This window comes from Chenopodium album, chromosome 9 (assembly GCF_948465745.1).
Source record: "Chenopodium album chromosome 9, dcCheAlbu1.1, whole genome shotgun sequence".
NCBI classification, from domain to species: Eukaryota; Viridiplantae; Streptophyta; class Magnoliopsida; order Caryophyllales; family Amaranthaceae; genus Chenopodium; species Chenopodium album.
In genome coordinates, this window is record NC_137842.1 from 32,009,723 (window position 1) to 32,031,110 (window position 21,388).

General features: G+C 35.6%; 1 protein-coding gene across 1 annotated transcript; it reads right to left on the reverse strand.

Moving 5' to 3' along the window:
* Positions 1 to 19,647: 19,647 nt before the first annotated feature.
* LOC145557590 (uncharacterized) lies at positions 19,648 to 20,394 on the reverse strand. The gene is made up of 2 exons (XM_081618761.1): positions 19,991 to 20,394; positions 19,648 to 19,777 (listed from the first exon to the last, which is right to left on the reverse strand). The coding sequence occupies exons 1-2, from the start codon at positions 20,392 to 20,394 to the stop codon at positions 19,648 to 19,650; spliced, it is 534 nt and encodes a 177-aa protein (XP_081474887.1).
* Between the last annotated feature and the right edge of the window lie 994 nt (positions 20,395 to 21,388).

Below are 21,388 nucleotides of genomic sequence, written 5' to 3' on the forward strand. Positions count from 1 at the left end.
CTTCCAGATTCAACATGTTCAAGCATAGATGCAAAACAAGCATGTCCTACCCTACCGTTTACAAATAAAAGTTTACTTAACATGCAAAAAATATGAGCCCTTCTACGGTATTGTAGGGAATATTTCAAGCGTTATCCCCAACTTGAACCCCACTGTGATCATACACTAAAGTACGGTGGCATCCAAAGGGAAAGAAGATAGAGCAAAGAGTCGCCAACAAGTTTTAGGAACTTGTAAACCGTTCACGAGGTGAAGGTTACACCCCTTAGCGATCCAGGAGACCTTCAACTCCAATAGGTCTGGAACCATGACTGGTAGTTCGGGGATGAAGGTACAAATCCAAGCAAAAAGAGATTAAACCTGCCCTAATAATAGGCCTCTACTTTATTTTGATCATATTCATGTGCGCTTTCTGACAAACATGCAATCAATAGGTTTACCCTAAACCTGTTTAATCTATGTTGGTTGAATATTAATGCACAAATAAATCTATTATTGGCGATCACTAGAATTATAATCAAATTAACCCTAAACAAGATTATTAATTATCTTATTAAGCGTGATTACAAGTACCAATTCCCTTTAAACATGCATAAAAGGTGTGATCAAGCAATAAAAATAAATATCAAGCAACATAATAATAATAATAATCATAAATCACTACACCAAAAACTAGATTAGAGATCGCAAAATATAGAACGGTTACCAAAGGTAGGCGTTCTCCATAAGAATATAAAACATATTTATATTAGAGGCGTTCTGTATGTTAATACATATGGAACGGTTAGTATAGCTAAATCGTTCTCTATTTCTAAAAAAGAAAAAATATGATTTTTCAATACAGAACGCTCCACACGCAACTGTTCTATTTTACTCCATATTTTTACCATTACCCGTATTAAAAAAAGTACAAGTATAAACCCTAAAAGCACTCCTCTTTTTTGAGATCTTCTAATTCAGCCGCTGCCCATGTTTTCTCTCTCATTCTGCTAAAAAATTTCCTCTCTCTCTTCCTGCCACAGATCAAATTATAGTTGGCTCTAAGTTCTTCCCACAGACCCAATTCTCAAATCAAATTCAATTAAAATAATCTTCTAATATTTTCAGAGTTAATTTTAGATTCAAAGATGGAGAAGTTGATGAACCCCGATGTAACTACGCATAAGGGTGCAAATCTTTCAGAATAGCAGCGACAATAATATTTGTTTTGAGTTTACCACCGTCTCGACCAATTCGTCACCATTCAAGCTTGTACTGAAGCATAAGAGCAATTGAAACAAAAGTCCAATGAAGCAATTCCTGTAATTAATACAGGTGGGGATAAATCCATTGTTGAGGTAAGATACACATATGAGCAATAATAAAATCTTAATTAATTTTTAGATATGAAATTGAAGTATTGTTTTTATTCACATAAATTTTATCTAATCGTAGTTTGAATATTTGAAGATTAAAGTCTCTTGTTAGTTCATTTTAGAATTGGATTTATTAAGTACTGGGTAATTATTTTAAGTAGATGAAGGCTAAGTTTATGAGGTTAAACTTTTTATATTGCATGTTCTAGATTATTGAATTTATTTGTATAGTTGAATTTTTAGATCTAATTATACCATTATTGGTACGGTGCAGGTACTACCCTTATTTTATAAGTATTTGAAGTGGAAAGAGCTCTTCAATACGAAGGAGATCAATCAATTTCAATTGAAGTTGAGTTGGTATCATTTTGGAGCTATGGAAAATGGAATTATGGAGTGCGAATGAAGATATCGATTAATTTATACTACTACTTGAATTAGTTTTTGTATGACGATTTTTTGGTTTATGATATTCAAATCTGTGAATTGAATTACACATTGTGTGAGTATATGATGATTGAGTTCGTTTTAATTCATTAATTTAAATTTCTTTATTTGAATGGTTTTATAAATTCCATACGTATAACATTGTAACATGGTGTATAACGGTATAATACCACAGAAATACAGGGTGAAAATGACGGATATTTTTTTTTTTTTTAAGAAAATACACATTAGAGAACGGTTATGTTAGATAACCGTTCTCTTTTGCATTGAAATATAGTACGGTTAAGCAGCCTACCCGTTTTGTTTTCCTTTATTATTTTTCAAAGAAGGGGAAAGAAAACGGTTGTGACTATGAACCGTTCTCTATCTTACATTATATAAAACGCCTATTTGAACCGTTCTATATACTTTACACATCGCTTAGCAGAAAAACGGTTCTAAGGCGTTCTATAAGGCCTATTTTAACTGTTTTATAAGCCCTTTTTTGTAGTAGTGAATCATAACAATAATAATAATTATAAACAATAATCATCATAAAATTATAATCATCCTAGGCATGATACTAACAACATTAATAACAAACCCTAGCATGTAACTAAGCAATAAAGATCAAAGCTTTAACCCTAACATGATACTAACAAAAATATTAGAAAGAGGATAGGAAGCATCACAGAAATCATAATTGTCATATTTGATATTAGAAATTTTAGTTGTTACCCTAAACATGATACTAGGAAGATCAAAACACCCTAACATGACGCTAGGAATTATAATAACAACCTAGACATGATTTTTATATCATAATACCAATTAAATCAATTAAATTACTTACTTGGATGCCTCATATCTCTTTCTAATAACAAAATACACGCGTTAGTAACTTCAAGGAAAATAATAATCAATTAATGAAATTAAATAATTGAAAGAGAGATTTGGGACCAAACCCTCGGAAATTAAAACCTTTCACGTCTAGGGCGAAGGCAAGTTCGGACTTGGCTAAGTATGTCTAGTACTAATGAGTAAGGAATTTTGTCTGTAAAAGGCTTGGATAGAAAGAGAGAGAGAATCAAGAAATTCTTGATGAGAGTTGGTGATTGAAAAAGGGGAGATATGATCTCTTTTTATAGAGAAAAAAGAGGGTCGCAGAATACGAAAAGGATCCGAATTCGAATCGAAATAAAACTCGATGGACTGCAATTTTTGCGGATTTTGTTTTTATAATATCTTTTGATCCAGAAGTCCAAATAAGGCATATAATATGTCATTGGAAATATCTTTAAGTCTACTTTCCAACCTAATTAGATTCAGATTTAAAAAATTTGTAGATAAAAAGATATGGCCGAAATAGTAGGATGGTGTAAGTTTTGGATAGAGTTTTGTATCTCATTCATATCTTTTTCGTTATAACTCGGAATTAATATTATAATATATCATTGGAAAGATAATTTCAAGATATATCCAACCATATAAAATTTGTATAAAGATTATGAGGCACGAAAATAAAATTTGACTGTCTTTAAATATCTTTAAATTCGAATAGAATTAGGATTTAAGAAACAGAAAAGTTTTAAAAAAGGAAAGTTTTTGTTTAACTTAAATTCTTTAATCTTATCTTTTCAAAAAAGGATAATTAAGATATTTTAGAAACTTATAGAAGCTTCTAATTAATCCTAATTAGTTTAGTAATAGGATTAGACCTTTGCACCCTCCACATGATCATTGGGCCGTAGGTAAGATCTAGTTCGAGCCTAGTTGAGTATTTTAGCCATATCTTCCTCATTATTCATCGAAATTGGGCTTATAATATATCTTTGGAAAGGTTTTTTCAAGCCCCATCCAACTACACTATTATTGGACACTTATCATGGACTAAACTAAATTGTAATGCACGTTTTTTGAAATTAGGGTAAGAAAAGAAATATTTTCAAAAACAGAAAGAAGAGATATTTTAATAAAAACATCCTCATCACTAGACTTTTAACACTTTTGTTTTATTCGATAATCAAATGACGTTAAAGGTATTCATCACTGGGTTTGGTTTTAAGGAGACACATTTGGGTGTCTAGAGAAGCCCCCACTTTGACAGAGTTTGGAGAAACGCAAGTTTAAAAAACAAAAGTCAAAGTAGCGATAGGGATGGAGAATGATTCAGAACGTTCTGCGATTCTAAATCATTCTTGTAACGCCGATACCTGCAAACTAGCATTAGTTACATAGATAAAAGAGTTAAGAAACGCGTATTTTGCACCGTCGAGCACATGTCTCTAGAGGTAACCGATTTGTTGTGACGATTATCCGCAAGCTAGAGAATTCCGCCTGAAGGCTGCTACACCTGTAACTGGCTCCGATTTCCGCTGTGATAGTCTTCGAAAAGATCACTACTTGTTGATCCTTAATGTTGCTATGCCAGTACGTCAGCGCTTTGCTGCTTGTGAACCAGTATGTCGGTGCTTTTGCTATGATGACAATCCTCTTTTCTTTGGGAATAGTTGCTAACACAACTCTTGTATGATGTATGAAAATCCGATTTAGGGAAAGTTTTCAAAGCCACGTAAAAATCCATCCTTGGAAATGTTGCCACGATGAAGCGACAATCCGTATCTCGGAAAATTTGCCAAAATCCATTTTTTGGGAAAAGTTGCCAATGCTTCGTAACAATCTGTCATAAGAATTTTGCTACGATCGACAATCCACATCTTGGAATATAACTCTTGAAAGCAATCCACCATAGAAATTTGACAACGCTATGAGACAATCCTTTTAGGAAAATATTGCCACAATTGACAATCCGCGTCTTAGAACATTTGCAAAAAAGAGTCGACCGACAATTCACTTTGAGAAAATTTGCCACTTAATGAAATGAATGACAATCCACGTTGAGGAACCTTTGTCGAAATTTATGATTAATAGAGACCTACAATAATCCTTTGGGAAACTTTGCCATAGGGAACTGGGTGTATGACAATCCAATCTCGGAAAACTTGCCAGCGATGACAATCCGAACTTGGAAAAAATTGCCAAACAGAGAAGGAGCACGACAATCCACGCTTGGAAACTTTGCCAGAGATGACAATCCAATCTTGGAAAAATTATCGTTGAAGAAGATGCACGACAATCCATTTTTGGAAATATTATCAGTTTGGGATGACAATCCAATTTTTTGAAAAATTATCATTTAAGAAGAATGTGGGAAAATCTGTATTTGGAAATATTGTCGTTTAAGAAGAATGCGCGACAATCCGTATTTAGAAATATTTTCGTTTAAGTGCTTGTTTTTAAACCGATACGTTGAATCTTGTAATGAGCCAGTGTTTTGGGCGCTTAAGCTAAGTGAGACGATTTTTTGTCAGGTCAATAACTTACTACGATTGTAATCGAGCCGACTACTAATTTGCTTATAGGGGCTAACTAGCGTACCAAGGAACCCGAAATTGCTGTAAGAGGTGGAAATAACCATTTTGAGTGGTCGAGCGTTCTATCGGTGCTGAAATATCTTTGGCGCCAAGAATTGGCTCTGTCGTCAGACCCTGGGATCTAGAGTCAGGCGCTGAATTCTGTTGCCAGACGCCTGATGTTGTTGCCAGACGACAGCCTTGTCGTCTGGTGCTAGAGTCGGGTCTTCCTTATTCTGCTCTTGGTGCCGCTGTTGCTTTGTTTTGCTCCGAACTTTGAGCTTGGTTGTTTCCTTTCAACCAAATCCGCTCAAATATTTTGTAAATTGAAGCTCTTCATCTATAATTTACTGATCAATGTAACTCCTCTTATCTTGGCGGAATCTCTTGTGTCATATTCGCGGTTTTTTTTCAAAAAAAATCCTGGAATGTCTTCGCTTGCTGGGATGCACCTGCATTTATATCTTTGACTATAGGACTTTGCTTATCTTTCTTTAGGGTTGACCTAAGACTTAGTGTTGACTCAATGTGATAACACGACATAACTCAATGTGTACATGACTCGTGTGTGCATTGCAATGTGATCGTGCGACTCGAAAAATGCAAAAAGGCAAAAAAAATTCGTCATTTTTGTGGAGGGTACCGACTTTCTCCCGAAAAAGAATCGAAGTGAAGTATTTTTAAGATGCATGTTGAATAAGCTTAATCCATTAACGATGTCTCTCACAGTACAAGGATTGTAACATCTTAGACTATCCTAGTTGACTCGATAATGAAAGTATTTAGGTAACTTAGGCGCGGAGGCTAAGTACTTCATACTTTGTGATGTAGTGATGATTGATTGACGAGTGATGTTTATATGACAAGGCATGCTTCAACGTTGTGTTAAGATTTAAGGATAAAGGGTTTCTAAGGGAAGTATATTTGGTCATGTATCTGTGATGTGTGTGATAGTGACACTAAAGTTAGGCCGCAAGGGCTATGTGTGTGGAAAATATATTGAAAAGAGTCAAATAATGGTGACTCTTAGGGTTGGTAAGCTAATGATATAAGGATCGAGCCCCCAAGTCTAGCTCTAAGTAAATAAGAATGAGCATAAGGGATCCCTTGATATGATCATGATGTGTGAATGTGAATGTGAATATGAATGCATGTTTATTACGACCGTACCCCAATGTGAGGTTGCCTACGTATCCGTTAGGAATCAGGCCGAACGTAGCTCTAGCCGAACCTCGCACAAGTGTGTGTATACCTCAAAAAGGTCTTTTGAAGGGTTGTAACGTGGTAAGGCTAAAGGTTATAGAAGAAGGGTATAAAGGCTCAAGACCCTCGATAAGCCCCCAAGGTGTGCAACCTTGCTTTTGAATCTTTATATTTTTATGCTTGAGGCTTTTAACTCTTTTTTAGCTCTCTCTTTTGCTTTAGCATTTATTTTATTTTAATAAGTGTGGGAAATCCCGATCATGCGGTCTATCACTCACTTGGCATTCATGTTTCTCAGGCACGGTTCCTAGCACTCGATAAGAGACGCAATATGAGACGTGTTCATATCAAAGATATTTTCATATCAAAGACGTTGGAACACTTACCCTTTTGTACACTTTTATTTATTTTTTATTGTTATTTTAATCTTTTGATACACTAAAGCTTTTTATGAAATTGAAAATTGCATAAGTTGCACACCATCCCATCCCAAAGTTAGGTAGATGTAGGTTGAAAAATGAAAGGTCTATCGTTAGACGAGGCTCAAAGTGGTTTATGAAGAAAGGATTGTAAATTAGAAGGGTGAAAGGAAATATGATGTAGCTACAAAGGGTGCCTCAAATAATTGGTATACCTTGTGCTTAGTTTGACATGGATTATATATTTTTTTTAAATGCAATGCAATGCAATGATCATATGCAAGGAAATAAATGCTCATTTTATTAAAAGGGGAATAAGAAAGAATCTACAAAATTAATCTAAGGGAAAAGAAAGGTTTCTATGCTAGACTTATTGGGGAAAGGAAAAAATGAAAAAGAAATAGAAAAAAAAAGGTCATGAAATCTTGTCGTTGCAGCTCGCCTCTTGTCTTCTGTTGTTTGCTTCATCATCACCTAGTCTTCTTGTTAGCTAGAGGCAATGGGATCTTTTTTGCTTCTATGAGATCTTGAATGAGATTTGAAACCTGTAGCATGCATCAGTAGTATGACCGCGTCCTCGATGGTACTTGCAATAAGAGTTGGGATTCCATCTCGAAGATCGATTTTCTGGCGTTGGATCCTCGGTAGGGCCAATAGGTTTGATTAATACTCGACCATAGAGACGATTGAAAGCAGCATCGTAGGTCATTCCAATGGGTGTGAACTCTCTCCTGGGTTTCTTTTTATATCCTTGATTGTCCATGGATAAGACACCGTTATGGTAAAAGGTACTAACATTATTTCTAGAGTGGGCATTTTTGGAAGATGAAGGATTGTCGTTCTTCTTTCCTTTCCAGCCAACGTGGTTACTATTGTTAGTAGCTTTTTGCTTTGCGAGGTCATCTTCGATTTCAATTCCGATGTCATAAACGGCTTTGAAAGTATTCAAATTATGTTGATATTTTAAATGCTTCGAATACTTCTCTTGGAGATTCTTAATAAACATCCTCACATATTCTTTTTCGCAGGGCACCTCAATCATCTTAGCGGAAGTTTCCCTCCCCTTATTAAAGAAAGAAGTAAAGCCTTCATTCACTTCTTGTCTTAGCATCTCAAGTTGTCTATAATTGGTTTCAACTTGAATATTGCACTTGTACCTATTAATGAAAGCGTTCACTATTGACTCCCAAGTAGAGGTTCTCTCTTTGTCAAGGGAGAAGAACCATTGTTGGCAAATAGTTTCAAGAGATAGAGAAAATATAGAGGGAAACACTTTCTTATCAATACCCTTGATACTCATTATTGTTTCAAAAGCTCTTAGATGAAAATAAGGGTTGTTATTTGCCTTTAATTTCGAGATGTCGTAGGCATTGAACTTCTCCGGAATAAGCTCCTTCTCCACCGAGACCCTAGTGGAGTCGCCAAAATATTTCAAGCGTTATCCCAAAATTGAACCCCACTGTGATCATACACTAAAGTACGGTGGCATCCAAAGGGAAAGAATATAGAGCAAAAGAGTCGCCAACAAGTTTTAGGAACTTGTAAACCGTTCACGAGGTGAAGGTTACACCCCTTAACGATCCAGGAGATCGTCAACTCCAATAGTTCTGGAACCATGACTGGTAGTTCGGGGATGAAGGTACAAATCCAACCTAAAAGAGATTGAACCTGCCCTATTAACATGCCTCTACTTTAATCTGATCGTATTCATGTGCGCTTTATGACTAATATGCAATAAATAGGTTTACCCTAAACCTGTTTAATCTATGTTGGTTGAATATTAATGCACAAATAAATCGATTATTGGCGATCACTTGAATTATAATCAAATTAACCCTAAACAAGATTATTAATTATCTTATTAAGCGTGATTACAAGTTCCAAATCCCTTTAAACATGCATAAAAGGTGTGATCAAGCAATAATATTAAATATCAAGCAATATAATAATAATTATAAACTTAACAATAATAATAATTATAAACAATAATCATCATAAAATTATAATCATAATCAAAACAATTATAAAAATAATAATGTTAAAGCATAATAAGAGCAAGATCCTAGGCATGATACTAACATGATTAATAACAAACCCTAGCATGTCACTAAGCAATAAAGATCAAAGCTTTAACCCTAACATGATACTAATAAAAATAGTAGGAAGAAAATAGGAAGCATCACATAAATCATAATTTTCATATTTGATATTAGAAATTTTAATTATTATACTAAACATGACACTAGGAAGATCAAAACACCCTAACATGACGCTAGGAATCATAATAACAACCTAGACATGATTTTTATATCATAATATCAATAAAATCAATTAAAGTACTTACTTGGATGCCTCATATCTCTTTCTAATAACAAAATATATGCGTTAGTAACTTCAAGGAAAATAATAATCAATTAATTAAATTAAATAATTGAAAGAGAGATTTGGGACCAAACCCTCAGAAATTAAACCTTTCACGTCTAGGGCGAAGGCAAGTTTGAACTAGGCTAGGTATGTCTAGTGCTAATGAGTGAGGAATTTTGTTTGTAAAAGGCTTGGATAGAAAGAGAGAGAGAATCAAGAAATTCTTGATGGGAGTTGGTGATTGAAAAAGGGGAGATATGACCTCTATTTATAGAGAAAAAAGAGGGTCGAAGAATAAGAAAAGAATCCAAATTCGAATCGAAATAAAACTCGATGGACAGCATTTTTTGCGGATTTTGTTTTTATCATATCTTTTGATCCATAAGTCAAAATAGGGCATATAATATGTTGTTGGAAAGTTACTGAAGTCTACTTTCCAACCCAATTAGAATCAGATAAAAATCATTTGTAGATAAAAATATATGGCCGAAATAGTAGGATGGTGTAAGTTTTGGATAAAGTTTTGTACATCATTCATATCTATTTCGTTATAGCTCGGAATTAATATTATAATATATCAATGGAAACATAATTTCAAGATCTATCCGACCATATAAAATTTGGATAAATATTATGAGGCAAGGAAATAAAATCTGACTATCTTTGAACATCTTTAAATTTGAATAGAATTAGGATTTTAGAAACAGGAAAGTTTTAAAAAAGGAAAGTTTTTTATTTAACTCAAATTCTTTAATCTTATCTTTTCAAAAAAGGATATTTAAGATATTTTATAAACTTATAGAAGCTTTTAATTAATCCTAATTATTTTTGGAATAGGATTAGACCTTTGGACCCTCCACATGATCATTGAGCCGTAGGTAAGATACAGTTCGAGCCCAGTTTAGTGTTTTGGCCATAACTTTCTCATTATTCATCGGAATTGGCTTAGAATATATTGTTGGAAAGGTCTTTTCAAACCCCATCCAACTACAATATTATTGGACCCTTATCATGGACCAAACTAAATTATAATGCACGTTTTTCAAAAATAGGGTAAGAAAAGAAATATTTTTAAAAACAGAAAGTGGAGATATTTTAATAAAAACATCCTCATCACTAGACTTTTCACACTTTCGCTTTATTCGATAATCAAATGACGTGAAAGGTATTCATCACTGGATTTTGTTTTGGGGAGACACATTTGGGTTTCTACAGGTATACATGATAAGACTCAGAGACAAGATGAGTGAAATACAAATTTGCAAGTTTTTCTAGATTTACTTCATTACCACACACAATTTTATTTAAATCTTGATCTTTTAAATTCAGATGACTTTCAAATTCTTGGTAATAATACTCACGTAGAGTAGGCATTGCAATGAGATTTCTAGCAGGAAAACCAAAGATGGCACCGAATTCCTCTGGTAGGGGACAATTTTCATCATAATCAAATTTGAAACAATGAGTTTCTGGACTCCAATAATCTAAAGCTACCCTAAGAAAATCATGTTCAATTGCTACATGCCTTAAGGCTTATAAGCCTATGACATGAAACAATTCCAGCTCTCTTTTGTCTGCATTGGTCAAAGAATAGGAACAGTGACGCAATGTATTATCAACATTCTGAGACATTATTAATGAAATATGAAATTCTAATTATTTTATGTTTCGTAATTATGCATATAACGAATAAACTGGTCCTATTTTATAGCAAAAACGCTCAGAATCACTCAAAATCTATCTTTCTATACGCGCAAACTACACCGTTGTAGAATACGCGCACCGGGACAATGGAAACCCCACCGTGTCACGGAAATATGTGTCGCAACACGACATGTTTTGCTATTACACATTATATACTGTCGTGTCGCGATGCCCACGTGTTTTCATATTTTTATCCTTTACCTTTTTTATCTGGATTTTATTGTTTTTCCTTTACCGTTTATCTTCCAATCTTGTTTTTTAAAAGTTTTATTGATAATTTTATTGTAAAACTTGTCCCATTTTCAATTTTATTTCTTTTTCTTTTTGGAAAATTGCAAAATTTGTCCCATTTTTAATTTTATTTTGGGGAAGTTGTAAAACTTGTCCCATTTTCATTTTTATTTCTTTTTCTTTTTATGGAAATTGCAAAATTTGTCCCATTCTTCATTTTCTTTTTATTTTGGGGAAGGTCGGTGCCCTCCACTTACACAATCACACACAATGAGTCTCAAGCACAAACTAATACACACAACAATAAATGCATAAAGTGTGAATAAAATATACAAAGTGAGTTATTATGGATAAATAGTGTCTAGTGTCATCAATCAAAGTACATAATAAAAACCCTCGGTCAAGAATCTCTAGAACCAAAAGAGCTGGGATCAGTGTCATCTCGAGCCTGCGAATACGGGAATGGCGGACCAAAGAGTCCCTTCATCATCCATGTACGAGCAGTAGTATCCCTACTAACCCCTATAGCTCCAGTAGAGGATAAACTCAAAGCAGGACCTATCAAGCTGGCAAACGGCGTAGGCTGACTCCAAGAGGTAGGAAGCGTCGGTGGAGGCATCGTCCTAGACAATTGAACTGAAAATAAGCCCTGCACCGGTGGAGGCAGCGCCCCCAGAAAATGGAACTAAGTATAAACCCTTGTCTACGAGAGTAATGACTGGCCTAAACTTAGGCTGTGAAGGCTGGAATGGCAGGGAAGATGAAGGCCACTACCACTGGCCCCGAAAGTTCTAGAATGGCTAAGAAGACTGAGGCTGCTGCCACTGAGCCTCCTGAAAGGGCTCAGAAGGCCATGGGTGACGTTGAGACTGAGAATGCCGAAGAACCTCAAGAGATCGTCTGTGGTGACTAGGCTCCTCCTCGTCCGAGTCTCTATGCCTCGAGCGTGAGCGAAACCTCCGTCGCTCCGGAAAGACACAAAATGGAAAGATGTCAATAGTGCAAGATAGAATAAACGGTAAATATGGGAAAATACATGAATATACCTCGAGAACATCGCCAGAACCGCCCCGAAAACTCGCACCACGTCAAAGCTTGATGATGCAGTACTTCAAAGCGTCAACCAACTTCATAAATCCCATCATGTCCTAGTGCGTTGATAAGTGACTTTTATGTCACTTTTAGGGTATTTTTATACTTATTTTTCGGTTTAGTTTCTAATAATTTTCCTAGTTTTAGGCTTTATTTATCTCACTTTCTTATTTTCCTTATTTGATCTTTAATTTGAGTATTTTTGTAATTTTTAATAGTTTTTAGTTTATTTTCGTATTTTTAGTTAATAATTCGTAGTTTCTCTCATTTTCTTATTTTATTTTATTTTCATATTTGTTTTCTTTATTTTATTTAATTTCATTTGATTTTACTTTTAAATTATTTTATTTTATTTTATCTTATTTTATTTTATTTTATCTCTTGGTATTACCCTCGTGTTTTTGTTGTAGGTCGAGTTTGGTGTTCCGGGTTTCAAAGTCATATTCGAGTTCAAGGTCCGAGGTTCGAGGCACATAATTTGAGCAAAGCAAGCTGCTGCCCCTTACCTCCTTTTGCTGCCAACTTATCATACACCCCACCTTCCTTATCCTCCACCACATCAACCTCACACAAATCAGCCCACCAATTCACGCACCAACCAATTCACCACCCCTGCTTTCCTCACCAACACCAACAGCTACAACAACAAACACAACACCATCAGCCACCGCATCCTCACACCTCACGCAACCCATTGCGCCACCAACCTCCACCACCTTCCCCTGATTCCACTCGCAACAACAACAATCAGCAGCGCAACTCGAACCACCTCACCTCCAACTCACCTCAAATTCATCTCCATTCACCACCTCTAACTCACCTCAAATTCATCTCCATTCACCACCTCCAACCAAACCCACGCAAACACCACCCACGCTGCTCCCAGACACCGCATTTACCTTACCTCCAATCTGCCGCATACAACACCCCTCACCAATCAGAGAAGCTGCTTCAATCGAACCTCCGTATTCGCCCAAATCAGCATCTGTAGCAACCAAGACCACCGCGGGCGCGCAGCCCTGTCAGAAGGCGCACAGATGGAGTCTAAAATCAGAGTTGAGGCAGTAGCATTTGCGAGACCTCTGCGCGATGTCTTTGCGGGCGCGCAAATGTGGGTTCAATCACGAGCTTTTCACGTGATTTTAATGAAAATTGGACGGCCACGATTCCTTCGATTAATCGAAAGGCCGAGATTTTGGTGATGCTAGATGATGATAGTGTTGATGAACGGTGAGGATGATTGTTTGCTTCTGACATGGTGAATGAAAGCAGCCAAGATTGAAAGGGAAGAAGAAGTTTGGGGGTCTAATGTTTCGTGGGTTTGGGTGGGAATTTTAGTGGGGTTTTGGGGTTTTTCTTTTTCCTTTTCATTTCCTTTTATTTTATTTTATAGTAGTTTTGTTTTTTTTTTTTTTGGTTTTTAGTTTAGTATTTTAATTGTTTTATTTAGTTTTATTTCTTTTTATTTTCTTTTATATTATTTTTATTTAACTTGTATTATAAATACCCCTTTGGGGTTATTTTCTAGAACTTTCAATCAACATTTTTATTTTAGATAGATTAGATTAGTTTAGCCTATTTTATTTTTTCTCTCTCTTAGGGTTAGTTTAGGAGTTGTGTAGAGAGAGAAAGCTTGGATTTCCATGGAGTTTTTGAGAGGTTGAAGAAGAAACTTTGTGGAACTTTTTCTCATCTATTCAATGAGCATTTTCTAACTTTCTCTCATCTTTATTTCTTTGCTTAATTCTTAGTTTTTTTGCTTTTTGTTTGTTGATTTGAATAGATTAATTAGTTTGTTTGTTTAATCTTGTTTTTATTCTTATTTTACCTTGTTTCCCATGTCTTTCTTCATTATGTTAGCTTAGGTTTTGTTCTAGGGAATTGGATGAAGGTTATATTAATGAATTGAATGATTGATTGTGATTAGTATGAAATTGTTTCTTGATTATTGTGTATGGGTGATACTTCTATGGATTAGAATCTTTCTAGCTAATCGATTCTATGCTCTTAATTGTGCTTTCATTCAATTGTGCGAGAGTGAAATGGTTGAGAGCCCTAAATTCTTCCATACCTTTGCTAGGCTAGTTGCACGAGAGTGAATTAGTTTAGTAGGATAATTAACATGCTTAATTGTGCGAGAGTGAGTTAAATGTGTTGATGTTCCTAATCAAGGTCATTTTCATCTATTTGTATGATGTTGTTTAATACATTTATGTGTTTGGATTCAACTTTCCCTAGTTTTAGTTGTTTGTTCTTAGTGGTGTTTAGTTTAACCTCTCTCTATCTCACGACCTTTCCTAGTAGTCTAATTGGCACAAATTAATACACTTAGTCCTTTTGGGTTCGACCCTTTACTTGCCACTAACTAGTTTAGTGTAAGTTTAGGTATTATAAATTTCTAATTTGGTTAGGGTTAGTATTCCCAACAACCTACTTCCACCCCCGATCATGCGTAGGCTGAGAACAAAGAAAAATCAGTAACAAGTGGTATTAAAAATCAATAGTGCATGATTAAGGTGGGACTTCAACCTTCCCCTACAACGAGTAGTCGTCTGAAAACAAGATCGAATAATAAGGTTATATAACGGTTTAAACAGAGACTAGCGACAAAATTCTCAAAGGAAATCATACCTCGGGAAGATGGGGCGGAAAAGCCAAAGAAGGAAGCAAGTCTTGTGAATAATCGCCCTCCATACGCACAAGCTCCTGCCAAGGAAATGTGTAGCGCTCCCCCTTTTTCATCAACGCCCCAAGCAAACGTGATTCCAGCATCGACTTCGGTGGAGGCAAAGGCACCACAAAGCGATCAGCGCTGTGCTGACGAACAACGCGCTCCCTAAGATACCAAACAAAGCGTGCACTACCAACAAAAATAGTACGCCACGCCGAAAGCTCCAAGGCCTTGGGAAGATTAGTCATCCCAGTCCAAGGCCTATACTGGATCTCAACAGCAACCTGAAAATCATAAAAAGTTGCAATGAATGCCGAACAATAACATGAAGGTAGAGAATAACAAGCTGCAAGATCAATTCTTACACCAACAGAAGTGGTGTCTCAACGCAGCAGCGTGCGCAGCGCAGATACGGATTCCACTCGTGACTCGCCTCGGTCACGCTAGCTGGCTCCAACAGGGAAATCATTGACCACTCCACGACGCCGTCAAGGGGCTAATCCCAAAAAGTACTCATAGCACCACAACTGCAATAAAATGTAATCTCTAAACACATGAGTTAAACTGGTTAAAACAAGACAAGAAGAATAAAAATCGTCACCTCTACGACTCTCCATAAACCGTAAAGGAGAGTAAATTAGCATATCCAATGCTAGCCCAACTATAGGATCCTATCTCGCCGATCCTGACCAGAGAAGGAAGATAGCAAACGAGCGCACGTGAACTCCTATCATGAGAAAGAGTCCTGAAAATGAGAATCAAGATAAAGATCTGCACTCGCTGCTCAGGTGTCGTCTTAGCAATGTCAAAGCCATGGGCAAGAACAGAAGCCAACTCTGATCACCTGCTCTTAGGACCACCTCGAGGCACTGGCCGAGTCTTGATATGGTGAACGACCGGACCTAACAAATCTGCTACCTCAGTTGCCCCCCCAAGTGAGGTCATGAATCTGTCGTACGGCCCACTCGGTGAAACGTAAGCCGCTGATCATGCAAAAATCTTGAGGGATCACTGTCATCTTCACCATAGTAAATTGAAAAGTGTTGGTAGTATCCCAAAAATACTCCAACAACGCACAAACAATTGTCGAACCACAACCCCGGGGGCTGCAAAATCCTATGACCGCTGAATAGAAATCTCCTAAACCAGGAGACTCCCATAAGGAGTTAGTGACAGGATCCCTCGTGATAATGTTGTATAGCCGGGGAATCAAATCTCCAGCTTCGGATCCATGATGGCAAAGCGTGCCATCGACTACGCCAGCAAGTGGACGGTGAGAAATGTGCTTTGCACGACAGAATACCAACTCGTCTGGTGGCCACGGAGGTGGAATCCACCTACCCCTACCCCTACCCGTAGAAGGGCGAGGCTTAGTGTTAGTATATAGTGCTAAATTGTGCAATTGAAATAAATATATTAATAAATATATATGTATATAATGTAAAATGTAAAAAATATATAAATATAGGAAGGATTTCTTTTTTGTTTTATTAATTCGGTTACATTTTCTTTTTGAGTATTACAATGATTTATATAGGATTTTAATTGTATTAGCATTAGCTATATTTGATATATATGCCAACTTAAAGGAATAACAGTAAATCTTATCATTACAACATACATAGCTATAATTATATTTGTTATAAGGGTGAGTTGAATAAGGAAATAAAGGTGAGTAAAATAAGGAAGGCCTTCACATTTTAACACTCCTCCTTGAAGAACTTCCTTTTAACACCAAGTTTTTCTCTCAAGTGCTCGAAAGTTGTTTTTGAAAGAGCTTTTGTGAATATATCAGCAATTTGTTCTTCTGAGGCACAATGAATTAAGCTAATCTTCCCTGCACTTTCAACTTCACGGACAAAGTGATATTTTATTTTTATATGTTTAGTCTTTCGATGCAGCACTGGATTCTTAGCAATAGCAATAGCAGATTTACTATCGCAAAATATTTTTGTAGCCTGTTTTTGAACTTCACCCATTTCAGCTAATATTCTTCTTAGCCAAATTGCTTGATTTGCTGCTGCACATACTGCAATATACTAAGCTTCTGCAGTTGATTGAGCCACAATATCTTGCTTCTGGCTTAGCCAAGAAAATACTCCATTTCCAAGTGAAAATACATATCCTGATGTGCTTTTCATATCATCTACAGATCCAGCCCAATCACTATCTGAATATCCAACTAGTTCAGAATTTTTAATGGGCTTGTACCATATTCCATAATATGAGGTTCCTTTTAAATAACGAAGAACTCTCTTGATTGCATGTAAGTGTTTCTGGCTTGGTTTTTGCATAAACCTAGCTAGCATGCTTACTGCATACATCATATCTGGTCTTGTAGCTGTTAAATATAATAGACTTCCAATTATGCTTCTATATTGTTTAATATCAGTATCTTCGGAATCATCTTCCTTGCTTAATTTTTCATTCTAAGCTAAAGGGGTGGACACCGGTTTGCAATTTTCCATCTTAAACTTTCTTAAGATATTTTCAGCATATTTCTTTTGACTTATGAAAATCCCACCTTCTGTTTGCTCAATCTCCATGCCAAGAAAATAATTCATTAGACCGAGATCTGTCATTTCGAATTGCTTCATCATGTCTTGCTTAAATGCTTCTATCATTGTTGGATTATTTCCAGTAATGATTAGATCATCCACATAAAGTGATAAGATTATGACATTGATCCCATCATATTTTATGTATAATGTTGCTTCATTTGGACTCCTCTTGAATCCTTGTTGAATAAAGTAACCATCAATTCGACTATACCATGCTCGTGGAGCTTGCTTGAGCCCATATAAAGCTTTCTTTAGGCTCAGTACTTTATCTTCTTTACCTTTCACTACAAAACCTGGAGGTTGTTCAATATAAATTTCTTCCTCGAGAAATCCATTTAAAAAAGCTGACTTGACATCAAGTTGATAAATTTTCCATTTTCTCTGCGCGGTTAGAGCAAGAATTACTCTAACTGTATCTTGTCTTGACACTGGAGCAAATGTCTCATTATAATCGATGCCGAATTGTTGTGAATACCCTTTTACTACCAACCTGGCATTATGCTTCTGAATTGAGCCATTTGGATTGAGTTTTGTTTTGAATATCCACTTTACACCAATGACATCTTTGTTAGGTGGTTTATCTTGCAATTCCCATGTTTGATTTTTCTCAATCATGTGAATTTCTTCTTTCATAGCAGCTCTCCATTCTTCATATTGAGAAGCTTGCTCATAATTTACTGGCTCGTGAGTAGTAAGACAACATAATTCACATTGTTCTAGATCAAGATCTGGGATTCTTTCAGTAGTCTCATATATTTCAGAGATTCTGCAAGTCCTTCTTGGAGGTGATTCTATAGAGCTACCATACCCAAAACCATGAGAATTAGGCTCATTATTGCCGATCTCCTCCTGCAAGTGTTGACCCGTCTGATTATTTGGAATTGATATTTTTGGTGTGGATTGTTGTTGTTGTTGTTGTTGTTCTACTAATGGTATCGTCACATATCTTTTATCAATGTCATTTTCCTCCCAATTCCATGATGCACCTTCGTCAAAGATTACATCCCTGCTAACTTGTATTTTATGAGTATATGGGTTATATACTCTATATCCTTTAGACTGAGAGCTATAGCCAAGGAAAATTCCTTTTACAGCTTTATCATCAAGTTTGTGACGCTTTTGATCAGGTATATGAACATAACATATGCATCCAAATACCCTTAAATGACTTACAGATGGTTTATATCCAGACCATGCTTCAATTGGTGTTTGACCTTCGATTTCTTTTATTGAAAGTCGGTTTTGTAGATGCACGGATGTTTAGACTACTTCTGCCCAAAACTTGTTAGGCATTGCCTTATCCTTGAGCATTGATCTTGCCATCTCCATAACTGTTCTGTTCTTTCTTTCAGTCACACCATTCTGTTGTGGTGTGTATGGAACAGTGAGTTGATGATGTATACCTTCATCATCACAAAATTTGTTGAATTCCGATGAGGTATACTCTGTGCCATCGCTTCTAAGATTCATTATTACTGCAGAACTTTCTTTCTCAACATAATTCTTGAATTTATTAAATATTTGAAAAACCTGTGAACGATCTTTCATGAAATATACCCATGTCATTCGAGAATAATCATCAGTAAATAATATGAAATACCTGCTGTCATCAAGCGAAGGAGTTTTCATTGGACCACATACATCTGTATGTACGAGTTATAATTTCTTTGTCGCTCTTCGTGCAAGTCCCTTTGGAAATGGTTGTCTTGTCATTTTTCCCAGTTGACAACCACTACAAACACCAATTATATCTGACATAATTGGTATACCTTTCACCATATTTTTTTGTGAAAGAAGTTTTCAATTTTGAAAGTTACTATGACCAAAGCGTTTGTGCCATAGCCATGTAGCTTCGTCTCCTTGAGCTTGCATTGCCTTCTCTTTTCCTTCATATTGCCAATTTAAAGGAAAACATTTATGTTGCATTTTAACATTAGCAATTTTATTTTTTTGTGGATCCAATATTGCGCATGACTCATCCTTGAAATGGATTGAATATCCATTTTGAACCATTTGAGGAACACTTAGCAAATTTTGATTTAAGCCGGGGACATAAAGAACATCTTTAATGAACCTTGTCCCTTGTCCCTTGTTTTGTCTGGACAGCGACCGTGCCTTTACCTTCAGACTTCACCATTGATCCATTACCCATTCTGATAGGGATTTTAACAGATTTGTCAATGTTGGTGAAAATATCAAATTGCTTTGTCATATGATTTGTGCATCCACTATCTCTATAAGCCAATCGTCTTTTTTAATAGTATTACTTTGATTAGCATAGAATAGATAGCTTTCTTCATCAACTGTTTCTGAAACGCTTGCTTGTTGCTTCTTAAACCTGCAAACATTTTAAGTATGACCAAATTTCTTGCAATAATTACATTGTGGTTTTCCCTTGTGCCAATAATTCTTTTCTTCATGATTTGTTTTCTTACAAATATTGCACGGAGGAAATTTACCTTGTTAATTTCTCTCTCTATTGTTGTTTAGATTCTGATGCTTGAAATCCCCTCTTGGATTATTATGAGGTTTTGATGATGAGGGATTATGCCTTGATTGGAAAGCTCCCTCCGGGCCTTCTGAAGTTGTTTCATCATCTCTAATATTCATTCTTTGTTCATGTATTTGTAGAGAACCAAGAAAATCCGCAAGAGATAATGTTGTGATATCTTTTGACTCTTCAATTATCTGTGCAACAAGATTAAACTTTTTTGATAAAGTTAATAACATCTTTTGCACAACTCGTCGATCATTTATATCTTCACCCATGGCTTTTAACTGATTCATGATTTCTATTACTCTTGCAGAGTAATCTTTTATGCTTTCATCTTTTTTCATCTTCAAATTATCAAACTCAAGTTGAAGAGATTGTAATTTGACAATTCTCATCCTCTCAGTCCCTTGAAATTCTCTTTGCAAGGTATCCCATGCTTGTTTTGCTGAGGTAGCATTCATTATTCGAGGAAAAATCGAGTCTGTAGTAGCGAGGTGAATTTTGGCTAATGCTTCCGCATCCTTTTTTGCCAATCAACTCCTCCTACAGTAGATTCTTCTTCATTTGGTTTAGTTGTTGGTATGCCAGATTCAACAACTTCCCATACGCCAAAAGCACGTAAGACGGTCTTCATCCGAATGCTCCAATATTCGTAATTGCTACCATCGAATAATGGAACTTGTTGTTTGTTTATTGTGCTTGTAAATGCCATTTTTTTTTGTAGATTATATGATATTTTATGAAATATTTCTAACTATGCGGAAATTATTCTAGAGCCTTCTTGATCGTACTAGCTCTTGATACCACTGTTAGTATATAGTGCTAAATTGTGCAATTGAAATAAATATATTAATAAATATATATGTATATAATGTAAAATGTAAAAAATATATAAATATAGGAAGGATTTCTTTTTTGTTTTATTAATTCGGTTACATTTTCTTTTTGAGTATTACAATGATTTATATTGGATTTTAATTGTATTGGCAATAGCTATATTTGATATATATGCCAACTTAAAGGAATAACAATAAATCTTATCATTACAACATACATAGCTATAATTATATTTTTGATAAGGGTGAGTTGAATAAGGAAATAAAGGTGAGTAAAATAAGGAAGGCCTTCATATTTTAACACTTAGTCTCTAAGGCATCGTCATCCACGCCCTCGGGAAATATGGGAGTGTCCTCTCGAAAAGCTTGACGTTGGCCACGAGTAGGAAGATAACGATCCCATTTTCTAGGCATGCTATTACATTCAAACAAAAATAAAAATCTAAATACTTAGCATCATTTCCTAAGTTATTTAATTATTTATTCAAAAGTGGCTTAGCAACTACCTCAAGTTGCATTCTCTATTATACGCAAAATTTTTACCTCAACCCAAAAAATTAGCAAAATAATGGAATTATATTTAGTACTTAGTTTCTCCATGACGAACTAATACTACAGT